Source organism: Salvelinus fontinalis, chromosome 35, assembly GCF_029448725.1.
Source record: "Salvelinus fontinalis isolate EN_2023a chromosome 35, ASM2944872v1, whole genome shotgun sequence".
Classification (NCBI taxonomy): domain Eukaryota; kingdom Metazoa; phylum Chordata; class Actinopteri; order Salmoniformes; family Salmonidae; genus Salvelinus; species Salvelinus fontinalis.
This window is the reverse complement of record NC_074699.1, coordinates 19,098,236-19,116,859: the sequence shown is the minus strand read 5'-3', so window position 1 is coordinate 19,116,859 and position 18,624 is coordinate 19,098,236. Positions and strand designations below refer to the sequence as shown.

Below are 18,624 nucleotides of genomic sequence, written 5' to 3'. Positions count from 1 at the left end.
TCCCCAGACAGATGGTCGTTTCACACATCATAATCATTACTGTTGCCACGGCTTCACTGCTCCAACACAAACATATTTTGATATTTAGACTGGTTTATGATAGCTGTGCCAGTGCTTTGTCTATATTGATGTAAAGTGGAATCATTTGCTGTGGTATGTAACACACACACCAGAGGAGTTAAACAGCTCTGCTATGGAACACAAGAATTAGATACAGCCATCCTCTGAAAGTGATGGGTGTAAAATACAAGAAATGTGACTATAGGCAACACCCGGGAAAAATGAATGAATTCAGATTTTATTTGCCAGCAGTAAAATGGGAAATATTCACTCACTTGTAATGCAAGGCAAGCGTGTAAATGCAAATATACAGTAAATACATTCATAATGTGGTGCATGTCAACCTTATTTCTGGGCTGAGTTAAATAGAGGTTTGCACAGCAGGTGAATTATGTAAGCAGCAGTGTTAGGGGCTTGGGGCCACAGCCACTTTCTCACTGGGCTTTTCATGATCCTCTCATCAGCCAGCCCAGGGCCAGGGCCAGGCTCTGCCTACCATGCAGCTGTGCTGTTGTTCACCCCAGTCACAATTAACCTCTGAGACTGGGCACGGCGCCAGCCCCGATGAGACTCAGGGCATCAGAAAGCTCTTCAGGTAAACACCGCCACGATAGGCTAAGAAGCCGAAATTAGACATTGTTTTGAACCAAGAGGCAGTTGCTATAGAGACTGTTGCTAATTAACTGCACTCGGCCCGGGGGTACCAAAGGGCTTAAGGGCACTAAGGACGGTTCCTCTTGTGATGAGCTTTATGCACGGTACCCAGTACTATCCCCAGGGTCTCTCATCACCAAAATACCTGCGTCTCCACCCCCCACCTGTCACAGATGCCATGAGAGGGGTGGTGGTGGTCTGTCTGTCTGTCTGTCCATCAGGACACAACTCTGTGGACCAGGATTACAAGGCTGTGTGAGAGGAGATGTTCTATGGTTAGCAGGGCCCGGCTCGCCCTCTTAAAACACAAATCACTGTGGCATTTCAGACCAATCAATGCCCTCCATCAGCACTGAAGACCACTTCATGGCTTTCTCATCATCTCTGGTGGCATTCTGAAGTGTTGCCCTGCGAGCTAGAGCACCTCACTAATGGAAATCTGTAGCATGCAGGGAGAAACAGACACATATCTAACATCGTAAACAAAACGCTTCAGTTTTTCTCGGGGAAATGCAACAGGTCAGTATGTCTAAAGATGAGGCTTTTGCTGGTAAATCTGCTTTCACAGGGGCTACCTCTAGAGATATCCCCTTTGTTCTCTGTTTTTTAAAGAATGACACCGGCATCATACAGATATCCCAACAATTCATGATTGGTGAGAAAGGAAGGAAGGTGTGAGATTCCTGAGGGAGATGAAGAGGCTGGGTTGTCAGATTCCTCTGGGCTCTCCAGCCAGACACAGTGTCTCCTGTGAGACAACATTGCCTCATTGAGAGCTGCATCTCTCCACAGTGTACAACACAACTACCCTCTAGTTGGCATTCTTCTAATAATAATAATATCATTTCAATATTTGATAATTATTTACATTTTTGTGCAAATATTATTTCTTAATAAAACAATAACATTTGAGTGAAATTATTTGGGTAAAATTGATTGAGGGTAAGATGTTTGATGTTTCTTACTATTTCCTTAATTACAGTTATTATATGTAAACAAACACTATACCCAGGTTTTTAAAAATGAAAACAGTCCCAGTAAAAAGGCAGCCTATTTTCCATACTGGGCAGTGCTACAGTCCTCTTAATGGCTCAGTGAGTATTAGTGGGGTGACAGTTCACACTATGATGGGTTTGGCACTAGGATCCAGCAACAGAACAGAACAGAACAGCTAGCCTTGCCCCCAGAAAAAGCCCACTAACACACTGAGACCAGTTCCAATCTGCTCCCCTCCCCGCCCGCCCGCCTCACAGTCCCACCAAACTTTGTGTTAGTTAGGCACTGAAAGACGACCACGTTCCCCCTCCTCCCTAGCCCCCTGAAAAAAACTAAAACAAATCTTCCTCTACACACTGTCTTTCAAAAGCTCTTTCACACAGCTGAACACTGGCACTCGACCCAGTCTGTTTCCAAGGCACAACAAACAACCTTCTATAGAGCTTTCATGTGCAGCATGTAAGCTTGTTGTCTTCACATCTTTGGATCCATTGGCCATTGTGCTGCAGAAAAGCAATTGAATTATGCAGCATGAAAATGAAGCGTGTTACCCACATAATACATTGTCCATTAACACATCCCTTGATACACTTCAGTGGTACTTGAAGCATTACTTCAATATAAGAAGGATCATCCCACTAGATTTACACACCTACGCAGGTTGCCTCTAGAACAGCCTGACTTCTTTGGGGTATGACATGCTGTGGTGTTCGATCGTTGCTCAATTGTTATCAAGGGACCTAACGTGTGCCAGGAAAACATTCCCCACACCAGTACACCACAGCCACCAGCCTGTACTGTTGACACCAGGCAAAGTTGCTTAGGTCACTAGTTTTTTTGCCCATTCTAATGTTCAATCAAACAGTAACTGAATCCCTTGAAGCCTGTCTGCCTGCTTTATATAGCAAGCCACGGCCAAGTGACTCACTGTCTGTAGGAGCGAACCATTTCTGTGAACAAAGTTGCGTACCTAATGAACTAACAACTGGGTGTATATTTCCGTAAAAATATTTCACTGTGGGTGGCTGACAGCTCTGGCTCAGGGCACAGTGAAAGGCTAGTCCGGGGAGACAGTGGATTGTGCTGGTGAGTATATATGCAACCGGATACCCAGCACATCTGGTATGGTTGACCTTCGCTCAATCCCCTCGATCTCAGGCAGGTCAAAGTACATTCAATACTCCCAATAACACAAGTACTGACGGAATAGCTGTAAACACCACTCTGCATGGCACTTCCCTTTACACAGCACTGAAAACAAACAGAGCTCCAGACAATGGATTTTCATGTAAATGAATAACCTTGAATCAGCTATTATCATATTCTTTATGCATCAGCAGAGCCAGCAAAGGCCTATCAATTCTCCCAAGGTTTGCATTTGACACAAAACATGCTGTGTTATGTTAAATGCTGTTTTGTGGAATTTGAAATGGTAGAAGTACCTGAGCTAAAATATAACTGTCTGATGGTGGCCATTAAACAAACTGCATTCAGTAAGGTGTTAAATCTCTCCTCCAAATTGAACTTTTATTTCACCTAATTTGATCTCTTATCGGAGAGAAGAATGCGTCCAACCAAAAACGAGACTGGCGTGTCCAGTCTGCACTAGTGAGTCTTGTCCTTAGCGTTAATCATTTAAAACTTGCTAGGCAAACTTATTTGTTATGCTCTAATCCTGAGCAGGGGGAGTGTGAGTGAGTTCCTTTGGCACTCCCATTCTGCTTGAAGGAGAGAGGAGGTGGTGCTGGGGTGGTGAGCTGGTTGGTCGTGTGGTCTGAAGCCTCTTTCTACCGGCAGCTGAGGGGGCTTCGATGCGACTCCAAGACTTTACATTTGGTTTGGCCGGAGGGGTCACATGACAGCTGCAAACGAACACCCGAGGGGCTTTCTGCTTTCACTTGACACTGACAGGCTGTGAGAGAGTCCAACACGGCAGAAATAAAATATTCCCTCTTTCCATGACATCACCCAGCCAGGGATGGGGGAGGGGGGACACAGCTGTTGGCAGCCGCAGTACCATCTGCCCCTGACTAATAGTTAATGCTGCTTTACTTATAGACTCCTACTTCTGCAGAGAAGGGACATTAATGTATGGCCACAGCCAGAGAGGCCTGCAAGTCCCAGAAATGAATTCCTGATTGACATGTTCACTCCCAGTCTATTATTTTCCACTTGTGCGGTCCCTTTATCAACACGGAATCTCTCTGAAAATCTTCCTAAGTCACTTTGGGCACTTTTTAAGGTCCCATTCCAAGATTATTTGAGTGTGTAATGATGATATGCAATTGGTTTTAAAAGTGAAATGTTGTGACTAACATCTTAAAAAATGTATGTAAAAAATAGTCATGTATAATTACAAAGGAGGGTATCCTCGCCCTTCCTCCCACGTACCAACCCACATCCCTGATCCCATGTACTCACCGTACATCTTTCCCTCGTCAGATAGAATGATCTTCCTGCGCCCACAGGGGGGATAGATGGCCAGCGCCTCCTGAAAGCTCTGCTCGATGTCGGGGCTCCACACCCCCTCGGCGTCATTGTCCAGGGGCTTGTCTGCCGAGTCGCTCATCCTCTCCATGTCCTCGGCAGGGCTCTCGCTGCCGCTCCAGCTGCTGGGGTCCATGGTGGTGCTTGGGATCTCCAAGCCGAAGCCTGGAGCACAGTAGGTAGAGATCTGGAATTCCCAAATAAACAAACACAAGCCACCCGTCACTCTCCACAGCACAGGCATCTGCCTCCAAGACGATAACACACTGCTCATGGCCACTGGTCAATAGTGTGGTGAGCCAAACAGGAGAGGATTCTTGGCCTTGCTATCTAGCTATGATGTTAGGATGACTGTTGTACAGTTTTACTAGATGCCATGGAAGGGACTGAAACGTTGCTTTATGCTAGTTTTTGTACGACATTTTAAATGGTACTATTGAAAATACTTAATGTTAGCTCCCATTTAAAACAAATATATGTGATGGAGGTCACATGTAGCTACTTCATCACAGGATACATTTTTAGCTTGTTGTAGTAGATTCACCTCCTTTACTTTCCAAAATAGATAAGCAGGCAAATAAAAATACAAGACTGCAGATATAAAATATATAATAAGAGCATAACCCTAAAACATATCTAGCGCACCTGGTATCTCCTGCACAGGAGCAGTTGAAGCCTTTATACCAGCTGTCAGGACTGTCAAATAGACTCTTAAATCTGGATGAAATTCATGTAGGAGATCTGTAAAAAAGAAATAGAGAAGCCCACTCAAGAAAGGACGCAGCCATATCTGTACCACTTCAAATTTCAAACTGAAGAAATATCCCCTGTCCTCTTTGTTCAAGGAAAGAGTCTGTTTTCCACATTGTGAATTCCCTTGACATAGAACATTCCATTGTGAGGTTCCTCAATTTTCTTTGCATTTATGCTGTGTAAACAACCTGCTCTGAATTAGAGCCCCATTAAAAACTCATTCAAACTGCTGGATTGTAAGCGCAGAAGGATATCATAAGGTGAATGCACCAATTTGTAAGTCGCTCTGGATAAGAGCGTCTGCTAAATGACTTAAATGTAAATGTAAATGTAAGGAGGAAATCACATTTAACATTAAGTGCTTCTACACCTGCATTGCTTGCTGTTTGGGGTTTTAGGCTGGGTTTCTGTACAGCACTTTGTGACATCAGATGATGTAAGAAGGGCTTTATAAATACATCTGATTGAAATTTGATTGAATTAGAGGGAGAAAAGTACCTAAACTGAAAGTGTCCATCTCTCCTTAATCAAAACTATTGTCCACAAAGTGACTCATAAAAGCAATGTAGGTTCTAATGTATTGCTGTAGACAATCATGCTGAGTTGAATTTTAACGGTGAAAATCACAACTGGGGAGTTCATTCGGGGGATGTTTTTGTAGCCCTTCACTCTAGCACCCCCCCCCTACCCCCACCATCCCACTACCCAGTCTCCCTCCCTATCCTCCCCTCTCGGTCCACCGTCTCTAGCCCTATCCTCCTCTCCCCTTCCAGACGACCGCTCCCTCTCTAGGCAAGATTCTATTCAAGCAGCACAAGCTGTTGTGAAGTGGGACTAGCAGCATATGCTTCTTCTAGAATGTCGGTTTGTGAGGGGGGAGAGGGGGGATGGGAGCAAGCTGTTTGGGAGAAAAAAAACTCCCAGAGAGCGGAGGGAGCGTTTACTGAATTCCGTTTTTGTGAGCTGACTGCTGACACTGCAGAACTTACTCACAGACTGATGAGGGAGGGGAAAAACAGCCCATTTCGACCACTAAATGGCTTGGGCTTTTTCTCCAGCCTTGCTCCCCCCACCCAGACTGAATAATAAACTACACCGGTAATCACTTCCAGCACGGTCATGATTTTAATACTTGATCTCAAGCAAGATTTTTTCTTTACTTCTTCAACAAGTGAAATGGCTGTGAATGCTCTTTCCAGTGGTTCACCATTCAGAGAGAGAGAAAAATATATTTATAGAGAGAGAAAAGAGAGAGAGAGAGAGAAAAGAGAGAGACAGAGAAAAGAGAGAGAAAGAGAGAGAAAAGAGAGAGAAAAGAGAGAGAGCGAGAAACGTGAGAGCGAGAGAGAGCGAGAGCTAATGTGAGTGTCTGGACAAAAAGAGGGAAACAACACTGACATTTGGAGGGGTGTTTAGTGAGCTCATGGCCATGTTCATCCCACAATGGGCTGATGTTTCCCCGCTCTTCTACAGGTGGTTTCCCCTGACGCGCCACACCAGGAAATGAATACTGTTACACTGAAGCGTGCAATGAATTATTGAATCCACCACCCCACCCCCGTCCAACAACAAAACAAAAACTGAGCTCTCAACCACGACTAGCATTTACCACTAGGGAAGGGCAGCAGAAATCCTCGGCCTATAATATTGCTACATGAAAAGAATAGAGCAGAAAATATTTTGGGTATGAAGATGGAGGGGTAGGGGTGGAGGGGTAATACATAACATTGAAATGGTATAATAGAACCTGGTAGGCTAATTAATTCCTTGGTACTCTTAATTAATTTAGTTAATATAACCAATATAAATAAGTATTTTCTCTCTCCTCCATCCATTGCTGAGGATGGTGTGCAGCCACATCTGCTGCAGGATTACTCTGAGGGGGGAAACAGCGGTACAAACTCCATGCCATGTAATCACAAAGAGTTTAAAAGACTGGGGCAGCAAAGGGGCTCAAGAGTACCTCTCTTGGCCAATAGAAGCACCCACATCGTACAGCTGGCAGATCTACAGTAAGTCAATGCTATTTACAAATGCATTTACTTAGTGGCAGTTACAATGTGATATAATCAATGTTCGCATTATTCTTTGGTGATAACTACACATTTCTCTTGTTATTGGTACGTTTATTGCCACCATTCGCCAAAATAAATTCAATTGAATAATACATTGTCAGGTGCGTTATTTCCCACCAAGACACCACAGCCAGAAGCACTCTACAGTATGTCCCCTGAATGAATGACTTTACCCTAACACTGTCATTAGCACGCTGTAGTCTATTAACCTGAACAAGTGTTAGAGAACAACAGATAAATCTATTGAGTTAAAACAGCTTAATCACTGGGCATGGCTGAAGTCACTCTGCAGTCATTTGGCTCAGTGATATATCACCCTAAATAATTGACCTCTGTCACTATTTCATAAGGAGCATTTCTCAGGAGACACCTCGATAACCAGATGAATTCTGTGTCCAAGCGGGTGATCACCTCCTTGAGCATTCTGAGGAAATATGAGGTCAATTAGCCAGAGTTTGATGTGTATTTCTTTATGTTTCAATTACTGATAACCCTGTGTTTCGTTGATCTCTCAACATTGACAAGTGAGTCGTTCATGCTGTTTTGAACAGAGTGAGATCATCATTAGAGCATAGCAGTAGACATTGTTTCCCGAAAGTTTGCTTTGAAACACAAGACGAATATCATAGAACACCTTGACCATTCTTCTAATGAAGGTCCTCTAAACTATGGTCACTCAGCTGTCTTAATGGAGAAACAAACACAGGGGCATGTTTGCAAACAGAAAATAAAACACTTCTCTTTCTTGTTAGGAGAGAATAGAGGATTTGCTGACTCCCAAGACTTCGGCTTTTCATCCCTAAAACATTTACATGACGAACATAAATCATTGCTGTCCCCTATAGACTTGAGTAATGAAAGGCAAGGGAAAGAAATTCACCAATACAACATGATGTAGCTGAACTGAGCCAAATCCAAATGCACACCATGACAAGAGCACAGTAACCTAACAGAGTTACTGTGTTAAGGACTTTTTACAGCAATCAAACAAGTGTGTCTCTAATATTTAGTCTATGTTACACAGCCTTATGTATAAATACACTCATAGGAGAATGTGCCTGGGTGCTTTAGCCATAACAGGTATGCTATGCTGAGCTGGCTGTGTGTTTGGACCGGGAGAGAGACGAGTGTTGTGATTAGTGCAATATGTCTCCAGACGATGCTGAAGTGGTGATGTTTGTCCAGGCCCCAGTGGCAGATGGGAGACAGAGATTAGTCATGCAACAATATACTGTGGCTGGGCTGCTGTCGCTACACCTCGCTCTCAAAGCAGGGAAAGCATTTCAGACATAGCCAGAACAAGGACACCATAGGCTACAGACAAATCCCATTCCCACCCAGGGAGAGGCGCTTTCTCTCGATCGTACATCACTCAAAACAAAATAGCCCACCAACAAACATGATCATTTCATCTGGTGTGCACTAACGATGGACTATAAGCAGGTGTTTGCTGCGCACTTTCAATAAAATGATGGAGCTAGACTGGCAGAGCAACATTGCATTAGCTGCCCTACAGCATGCCTATTAAGCAGAAAGATGCTTAATAAAAATGCAATTGGCTGTAATAATGGAACTGTATGGTAGATGGGAGCTTCTCAATCTGGCTCCATTCATATATTTCTGCGTAATAGTACAAAAATGATGAAACAATACGAACACCTGCAACCTTCAGCAGGTAAAGAGCATTGTGGCTTTTGTGAGTCATTACAGTTAATTGAATGTCTGGAAATGTTTCTGTAAAACTCTAATCAAATTCCCAACTCAACTAAACCCAACTGTTCCAGTCATCATAATGAGAAGACTAATGGACAAGAACACAAGACATCAATAAAACCCCACATGAAAAGTATGTGATGACTATAATGCGACCACTTTAAATTAATTTGATAAATTGAATTCCCAAAAATCGAATCACTGATGAAACAACAGCGTGTACTTTTCTCCTCACACATATTCCTGTAACCCTCTTCACATACAATGGATGATTTCTTGCATCGTGTCTACTCTAACATAAAACCGGAAATTCTGATTTCCCTTCTCCAAGGGCCTAACACTGTGGATGGCAAATTCTATGCTTTTAAATCTCCTTGGCACGGTCATAAGCCAGGCCCATGTTTATATAATTTTTTATTAATGTGCTTATAATATCATAGTGGAGTTCAATAGCTTTCCTCACCAAAAGGTTGTGTTCATTGTATCTGTGTGTGTGTTCACAGGTTCTCCTGAGGCTGTACCCCTCTCTGAAAAGTCTCCCCAATCATTTCAGCCAGGATGTGCCCCTACACGCCTCTTTCACAACTCACACACACACACACACACACACACACACACACACACACACAAACAGTTCCAGGATTGGGGATTTGGAACTGTAAAAAAAAAACGATGGAAGCTTAACAGGATACACCACGTGGCTATTGTTTGATGGCAGGATTTCTTGTATCTGTTCTGGTTGGATGATAAGGCACTGATGTGTCTCATCCATTATTACACAAGAGAGATAAAGAGGGAGAGAGAGAGAGAGAGAGAGAGAGAGAGAGAGAGAGAGAGAGAGAGAGAGAGAGAGAGAGAGAGAGAGAGAGAGAGAGAGAGAGAGAGAGAGAGAGAGAGAGAGAGAGAGAGAGAGAGAGAGAGAGAGAGAGAGAGAGAGAGAGAGAGAGAGAGAGAGAGAGAGAGAGAGAGAGAGAGAGAGAGAGAGAGAGAGAGAGAGAGAGAGAGAGAGAGAGAGAGAGAGAGAGAGAGAGAGAGAGAGAGAGAGAGAGAGAGAGAGAGAGAGAGAGAGAGAGAGAGAAAATTATAGAAAAAAGAAAGTGAGAAAGCAAGAGAGTGATTGAGCGAATCAGGGTAAAAATCTATTTATCAACATGCATAAACAAAGAAAATTACAACTTATACCTCAGAGAGTTCAGTGATACGGTTGAATGGTGGGAACCCGGTTACCGAGATTTACCGGGATTTACCGCCCAAAACCACTCCCTTTCCCGGGATTAACGACTGCGAGAAACCAGTCAATTATAATACATGATTTATATGAACAGCATGGCGTGAACTGGAACTGTTAAATTATATGTGATGTCTAAATCTGGCTTCTCTACGGCCTCTGCATGATGAATCATCAACACTCAGGGTGGGGACAGACACATCTCAGTATGGAGCGCAGTTCACAATGCATGTACATCTATCACCTCATGCTAACTGTTTGTATAGTGACAGGTAGGCCCACATTTGCTGCAGCATAGCCTATGCTGCAATAATATAAAGATCGAATACGCGTCTAATTGACCCATCTCCATCAGACTTACAGCGGGTCAACTTATATTTTGTAAAGATTTTATAATTATATATTTTTTTAATTGCAGTTGCAGAGTTTTAAAACAGCCTAGTACTTGAATATCGTTGCATTAAATCAGAGCACTCTTTCGCAGTCTCTCCCTCCATCAATTCCATTTAAATTGCATCCAAAATAGATAATCCTGCTCTAGACTGATAAATAGCCCTATATATAGATGTCCTAGCCTTCCTCTTTCAGGTAATACATTCAACGCAGTATTAGGCTTATGTTTAGCTAATTTATGATGGATTATGCATAATAAACGTCTAACTTATAGCCTCTGTCTCTTGTGAAATACACAAAAGCACCTGTGCTCCACTGGCCTCTCCTTTAAAAAACGATCCTTAGCTCTTGAAGTCCCATGCAGGAAAAGCTAGACTAGAACTAGCTTGCTGGACATTATTTTTATTTTTTTTAGCATTTCTTATACCATTAGCAGCCAATAGAACTCACAGAAGGTTGGAAAGAAGAGAGAATGTGTGATGGCGGTAGACTATAGCAGTTAGTATTCCTTCAGACCCATAACCATTCAATCTTGGTGAAGAGAAGGGAAAGCCTTCTGCATCTAACTGTAGTCCTATATTATTCAAGGATGTCATTAGAAGGATGAAGGACAACGAAACATATTTCATTTAACTGTTGAAAGTGAGGAAGGAACAATAGAGAGAGAAAGAGGAGGAAGGCTAATAACACTTGAGGAAATAGGAAAGGTCATCCTACTAATTATACAAATAGGCCCTATTATATTTCAAAATTAAATTCAAATTTGCGAGCCTATTCTTGTAACTGTAGGACATATGCACCAGAATCGTATGTTCTCCTCTGCTTTATCATGGTTTGAACAATGTGCGTAATTCCAATCGATATAATACAGTATAAAACAATACAGTACAGTAATACCATTTTGTTACGTTACAGCCTTATTCTAAAATGGATTAAATCGTTTTTTCCCCCTCATCAATCTACACACCATATCCCATAATAACAAAGCAAAAACAGGTTTAGAATCTTTTGTAAATGTATTAAAATTAAAAAACTGAAATATTACATTTACATAAGTATTTAGACCCTGTACTCAGTACTGTGTTAAAGCACCTTTGACAGTGATTACAGCCTTGAGTCTTCTTGGGTATGACGCTACAAGCTTGGCACACCTGTATTTGGGGAGTTCCTCACATTCTTCTCTGCAGATCCTCTCAAGCTCTGTCAGGTTGGATGGGGAGCATCACTGCACAGCTATTTTCAGGTCTCTCCAGAGATGTTCGATCAGGTTCAAGTCCAGGCTCTGGCTGGGCCACTCAAGGACATTCAGAGAGTTGTCCTGAAGCGACTCCTGCGTTGTCTTAGCTGTGTGCTTAGGGTTGTTGTCCTGTTCGAAGGTGAACCTTCTCCCTCCAGTCTGAGGTCCTGAGCGCTCTGGAGCAGGTTTTCATCAAGGATCTCTCTGTACTTTGCTCCGTTCATCTTTCCCTCGATCCTGACGAATCTCCCAGTCCCTGCCGCTGAAAAACATCCCCACAGCATGATTCTGCCACCAGCATGCTTCACCGTAGGGACCGTGCCAGGTTTCCACCAGACGTGATGTTTGGCATTCAGACCAAAGGAGTTCAATCTTGGTTTCATCAGACCAGAGAATCTTGTTTCTCATGGTATGAAAGTCTTTAGGTGCTTTTTTGGCAAACTCCAAGCGGGCTGTCAGGAGTGGCTTCCGTCTGGCCACTCTACCATAAAGGCCTGATTGGTGCACTGCTGCAGAGATTCTGGAAGGTTCTCCCATCTCCAAAGAGGTACTCTAGAGCTCTGTCAGAGTGACCATCGGGTTCTTGGTCACCTCCCTGAACAAGACCCTTCTCCCCCGATTGCTCAGTTTGGGCGAGCTGCCAGCTCTAGGAAGAGTCTTGGTGGTTCCAAACGTCTTCCATTTAAGAATGATGGAGGCCACTGTGTTCTTGGGGACCTTCAATGCTGCAGAAATGTTTTGGTACCCTTCTACAGACCTGTGCCTCTATACATTCCTGTCTTGGCGCTCTACGGACAATTCCTTTGATCTCATGGCTTGGTTTTTGCTCTGACATCCACTGTCAAATGTGGGACCTTATATAGACAGGTGTGTGCCTTTCCAAATCATGTCCAATCAATTGAATTTACCACAGGTGGACTATAATCAAGTTGTAGAAACATCTCAAGAATGATCAATTGAAACAGGATGCACCAAAGCTCGATTTCGAGTCTCATAGCAAAGAGTCTGAATAGTTAAGTAAATAAGGCATTTGTTTTTTATTTGTAATAAATGTGCAAACATTTAAAAAAAACTGTTTGTGATTTGTCATTATTGGGTATTGTGTGTAGATTGATGAGGATATATTTTTTAATCCATTTTAGAATAAGACTGTAATGTAACAAACTGTGGAAAAAGTCAAGGAGTCTGAATACTTTCCGAAAGCACTATGTGTTTGGATAATGAAATTTGGGCTTTTTAGGGCTTGGGCTCATTAAATGTCGTTAATGTAGGGCTCATAAAATGTATTTAATATATGTCTCATCAGGCTCAGGTAGTATCGGGTTCGAATTTTCATGCTGTTCAAAGCTCCAATCAAATCCAGACATGCTTTTGAATGTCACTTCCGGTTTTGATGGGAAATACCGGGTTTTGTAAACCCTATTCTGTAATAAAACATGACACAAACTATATCATGACTGATATGTTTAGTCCCTAGAGAAGTGAACTGTCTAATCTGGGTGCTTGCCAAAAACCCGCTTACTGGAACTCCAAAGGCGATAGCGCTATCCAAAGATACAAAGACTCGGCTCACTGCACTAGTAATATAGGATGGATAATTCAAAAGATGTTGACAATCATAGAATTTCACTTTTTACGTGTCACGCTCTCTCAAGGTCATTGGAAAAGATGGAGGAAAGAGATTTCCCTAAACAAAGGAAACCACTACAGAACAAAGTTTGAGATTGTCAAATGTATAACATTCAGAAGAGGGAGACATTCTTTGCATAATTGAAAGTTTTCATGTGTCCTGCTTTTCCTTAGGAATGACAATACAACTACAACAATATTACTTTTGGACAGATAATAAACATCTACACTGAGTATACAAAACATTAGGAACACCTTCCTAATATTGAGTTGTCAGGGGATGTTGACTCCAATGCTTCCCACAGTTGTGTGAAGTTGATTGGATATCCTTTGGGTGGTGGACCATTCTTGATACACACGGGAAACTGTTGAGCGTGAAAAACCAGGCAGCGTTGCAGTTCTTGCCACAAACCGGTGCGCCTCGCACCTACTACCATACCACGTACAAAGGAACTTAAATATTTTGTCTACCCAATCACCCTCTGATTTGCACACATACACAATCCATGTCTCAATTGTCTCAAGACTTTAAAATCATGTTTTAACCTGTCTCCTCGCCTTCATATACACTGGTAGAAGTGGATTTAACAAGTGACATCAATAAGGGATCATAGCTTTGACCTGGATTCACCTGGTCAGTTTATGGCATGGAAAAAGCAGGTGTTCCTAATATTTTATACACTCTGATTCCAATGTCTTTGTAACCCTAGTAAACTCCCAAGCCAAACCCTATATGGCTTGGTTTGACAGTTGTATCGTAAATGAAATATGTTGAGTTCATTCCAACCCATATGTTTTAAAACAAGCTTCTTGTGAATAAGGTTATTGCCAAGGAATATGATTAAGGTTCTTGCATCAATTCTAAAGGATTTCTCCAAACTACAATCATAAAATGTCTATTCAATTAAGCTAACCTAAAAATAACCCCTTTTCAACCTCCACCGACCCTTCACATTTATATGGCACACATCTGTGTGAGAGTGTGCATATTTTGTTGTGTCTGCTCACTCCGTGATGAGTGGGTCTGGGTTCTTTCATTCCTGCAGAAGACTCTGTGGTAGTGGGAATCGTTATCACCTCATCACACCGGCTGTCATGTAACAGACCCATCTCCTTGTTTATTCCTGTTACTGGAGATCATAGACTCCACATATCCCCAGGACACCATGTTACACCTTGTTTATCACAAAACCTCCAGTAGCCACCAGGCCCACAAGTTAGAACAGCCATTACTGATGCTGTTAGAAGGTTCTTTTACTTTTTAACTCTGCATTGTTGGGAATGGGCTCATAAGTAAGCTTTTCACTGTAAAGTCTACTACACCTGTTGTATTTGGTGCATGTGACCATTCAAATTTGATTTGATTTCGAAGGTAATAATGTGATAAATAGAGAACTAAAAGATGTTAGGAATTAGTAAATACATTATTTTCGTGTTAAATACTTCTGAAACATGGATTGAGTGACTGCACCACAGAATTCATGCTCAAAACTAAATATGCCCAGATTCCATCTCTCCATCTCTGTCGTCAGATGCCAGGTCTTCAACACCATGTGGCATCAATCAGATGGTTGAAGGTTCTCCCATCTCCACAGAGGTACTCTTGAGCCATTACTGTCCTGAGATGTGAGAGGTCCATGGGGACTGTGAGGCTTCCTATTGAGCTGGTCTCCTAGTGTCTGAGAATCTGAACACTAATTATCCCGGCCAGAGAGAGGTAGGAATGTCACCTGTAGAAACACTTGGGGCCTTAACAGATAATTGCATACTCCTATCACACCAAGGTCGGAACCATGGAAATGGTCTTATTAGCGAGATAAGGACAAAAGCGGGCAACAAGCGAATGCATTGGCAAGGGTTGGGCCATAGTTGTGACATGGCATTATGGGAGATGACACTTATCGGCAGATTACATAAACCACACTCGTTCACGCTAAGTTGGAATCCAGCTCCTTAAATTAAAAGAACCCATTTCACCGATCATACAGACCTGGGTAATGAAATAGCAGATGAGAGGTCTCAAATGTAATTTTCCATGTGGAGTCCTTTTGTGCTGTTATCTCAGAGGGTGCAATAATGATCCTGTGAATAGCTTTTGCGCACCCCATAATGACCCCTAGTAGTTAAGCCTGCACTGTGGAGAACTATAATTACCATGTGATTACAAAACTAAATGGTCACTGTGAGTTTTAAAGGCGTACCATGGGCTTCGGCTAATTATTTCAGTAATGTTGAATGTATGCCAAAGCCCTCATGTTTGGAACAAAACGTATCCAATTATGCATATTACCATGATGGGACATTACTGAGATTCCATTTACAGTTTGCTTCATCAAAACATGTTCATTGTAACTGGAATGGCATGTATCAAGAATGACGAGCAGAAACCCTTTCTGTACGGTATGGACCTTGAGATATAAAGTAATAGAACATTTATGAAATGATACAATTCAAACATTCAGAAAGCTTGTCTTTACATTTCTTAGATGAACACACCCAGCAACATAGAAATAAGAGGCTTCTTCTGTTGGACATCTATTCTTTCTGAAAAAGGCACGATATTTGTTCTGCTGTAGCCTCTTTAAGGAGAGGAAAATGACAAGGTGTGCAGGGGAACACAAGAATGTCTTGCCGTACACAGGGACAAACCCATTGATCTACGTAGTATTGGATTTTTCTCCAGGTTTCATGAATAAATCTACTGGGTATGGAGTGCTGATAAATGAATGAACAAGGTTTTCAATATCAATCTCCCAATGCAGAGAGCAAACGGTTCAGTAGAGTAGCCCGGTAATGCTCCCTCTGTTATTGGCAACGGCCAAGCGTTTATTTCATGCCTCTTTAAACCAGCAGGCTTGGGTGCAGTGAATCTGTCTGATAATATCCCACTCAAATGTGAGGCCTGGAGCCCGCCGCCCAGCGCCCGACCAACGGGCCGCCCGCTCGGGGATCAATCTCTACTCGGTAGAGAATGGGATTGATTTACAGGCACTGTCAAAGAAGCTCTCCCAGTCCCTACCTGCCTCACGACGTATCAGAATCAAGTAGCACCTTCTAGACCTGGGCATCACATCAGATACAGTGGGAGTGCAGGGGACCAGTTTCCATCAGTCTTTTACTGTAGATGTCTATTCAGAAAATTAGCAAATGATCTGCTAAAAGATGTGCCCATGATATATTCTTCACATCAGAAATGATGAACTACAAATCCATGACATAAAAACATGCTATCCAACCGCAACAATGTTGGAAATCAATGCATTCGACGCAATAAACGTATTTTTGTCAAAAATATGCAGGGCATTCCAACGTCTGCACATGGTCGCGTCACACTAGTGAGGAGAGAAGGGGGACCGCATAAAGCGCAGGAAATTAAAGCTGTAAATAAACGTCCGGCAGATAAAGGATCCCCTGACAGGTATGAGAGCAGAGCAGTCTGGAGGCTTCAGGCTGGGCGCGGGCTCAGTCAGGACACTGTGGATAGGCATGAAAAAACTAATCAGTGATGAGCATGAAGACCACCATCTGCATCCAGCTCCTCCACACCACACTCACCATCACAGATGCCTCCATCTCAGGAAGGATGTCTGTTTGGGCCTCCATCTGCCATAAACCAGCCCCTACTACCAAGGTGCTACCGGTAGAAAGGTAAAATTGAATTTTCTATAAAATATTTTGTTTGCTGTTCATTGTGTGGCGGACGCTGTCCAGTTTATTGGTACTTAAAGGAAAGCTTGGCCAGATGTGACACATCGTTCCCATGAAGCTCCAAGGTAATTTGATGGAGAAAATTCCATGTTGACCCGACTTAGTTAAGTACATATTGAGTCACTGTATGAAACAAATACCATATAAATCTGCCAGTGCCAGTGTCAAACAAAAGCTCAAACCTCACTCAAGGTCTTCTCAAACTCTGATTTACTCAACTGAATTTTTCATCCAACTTCAGCACAAAGCTTTAATTCATTTCAAGAGCTTTTCCAATTAAGCAAGCAGTATACACAAACAAAAAACCATTGAACTATTGAAAGAAACTAAGTTTCACATTGACAATGATCATTACCGTATTTGAAGCCCAAAATGTAAGGTGGGGAACTCTATTGAAGTGCTTACCTTGTAATATAATTTATTTGTCAGGGCAAAACGACACCAACACACAACTTTGTCAGAACATTTTGAGACAACATTTTCAATAAATGCAAGGAATGTCTCAACATGCTGTAGTCCATAGCCACATCCAGCATCAACACAAAAATGGATCAAAGCAATATGTGTGGTCCTCAGACAGAGCAATTAGACTGTTTATGAGGTGCAATCATATTAGGCCAATGTATCCCAGCTTTCCCAGCCAAACATGCTTACAGAAGTATTTACATACACATAGATCTAAGCCATAAAGAAACTTATGAATGCTGTGCTTCGGGCTAGAGTTCAAACTCTTTCACTGGGCACAGGGTGCATACTAATGTTGGGAGCTCACCCAAAGTCTATCTGTGCCTCGGCTGAATCCAGGACAGCTTCAGGGCAGAGCGAGCCTGCCTGATCTCTGTCGGCCATGATAACAATACAGCAGCCATTAATGAAAGGCCTTGTAGGGATTTATTACAAGAGAGGACTGGGGAATACGGTGCCAGAGAGCCTGGACAGCCCACATTTGAATACAGACCACAAATTATAAACAGTTTCAGTAAATGAAGTGACTGAGGGCCTTTGTTCCTCAGGCGTACATCTTCCTATTGCTAGTGGGCACTAAACCACTAGCATAGCCTGCACTGGGAAAGGAAGTTATTGAAGCCTGGATTTCCTGATTTCGACTGTGGCCAACAGCTTGAAGGTTTATAGTGGTTTCAGGAACTGACTCATCTAATGATTCATGGATTAGATATTGCTTCTCATGTGTGTCTGGTCATGTGGTAGCTCGTTTAAATTACTTTTTCCAATGCAAAAAAGAAGAGTTAGGAGAATGTGAAAGTAGGGAAGGTACTTATAACAACTTCCCAATAACTTCCAAATCACTACAGTTTAATAAGACGTGATTAAGACAGAATTTGTATCAACATTATTTGCTTTCCTGAGAAACTGACTGAGGCTGACATATGGTACGAATTATGAGACTATAATTGTAAAGTGCTGAAACAGTGGTTTCTTTACTGTATGACTTCTAAAGATGAGGAAAGCTCTTACATTTTATGTTTCTCTTTCCTTCTTATTTTCCCCAGATTTCCTGCAACAGTATGGCAGTGTAATGCTCTACAACTTTGTTTTATAAGGTTTCATTGACTCTTTGACTTATCTAGAGAGCTTTGGTCCTTTTGAAAATTAACATATGATGAGGTGTGGCTCAGTTGGTAGAGCATGGTGCTTTCATCGACAGGGTTGGGGGTTCGTTTCCCACGGGG

The 18,624-nt window shown here is 42.4% G+C and overlaps 1 protein-coding gene across 6 annotated transcripts in view; it reads right to left on the bottom strand.

Annotated features, from left to right (window-relative positions):
- LOC129834461 (transcriptional enhancer factor TEF-1-like) overlaps window positions 1–18,624 on the bottom strand; it is a 60,645-nt gene that overhangs the window by 33,339 nt on the left and 8,682 nt on the right. For 5 of the 6 annotated variants that reach the window (XM_055899461.1, XM_055899462.1, XM_055899463.1 and 2 more), the window contains exons 3-4: window positions 4,843–4,938; window positions 4,132–4,384 (exon numbers count right to left, since the gene is read on the bottom strand). In XM_055899461.1, coding sequence (XP_055755436.1) covers window positions 4,132–4,333 — 202 coding nt within the window. In that variant the 5' untranslated portion in view covers window positions 4,334–4,384; window positions 4,843–4,938. The remainder of the gene's footprint in view (window positions 1–4,131; window positions 4,385–4,842; window positions 4,939–18,624) is intronic. The other variant, XM_055899466.1, reaches the window with a different exon arrangement.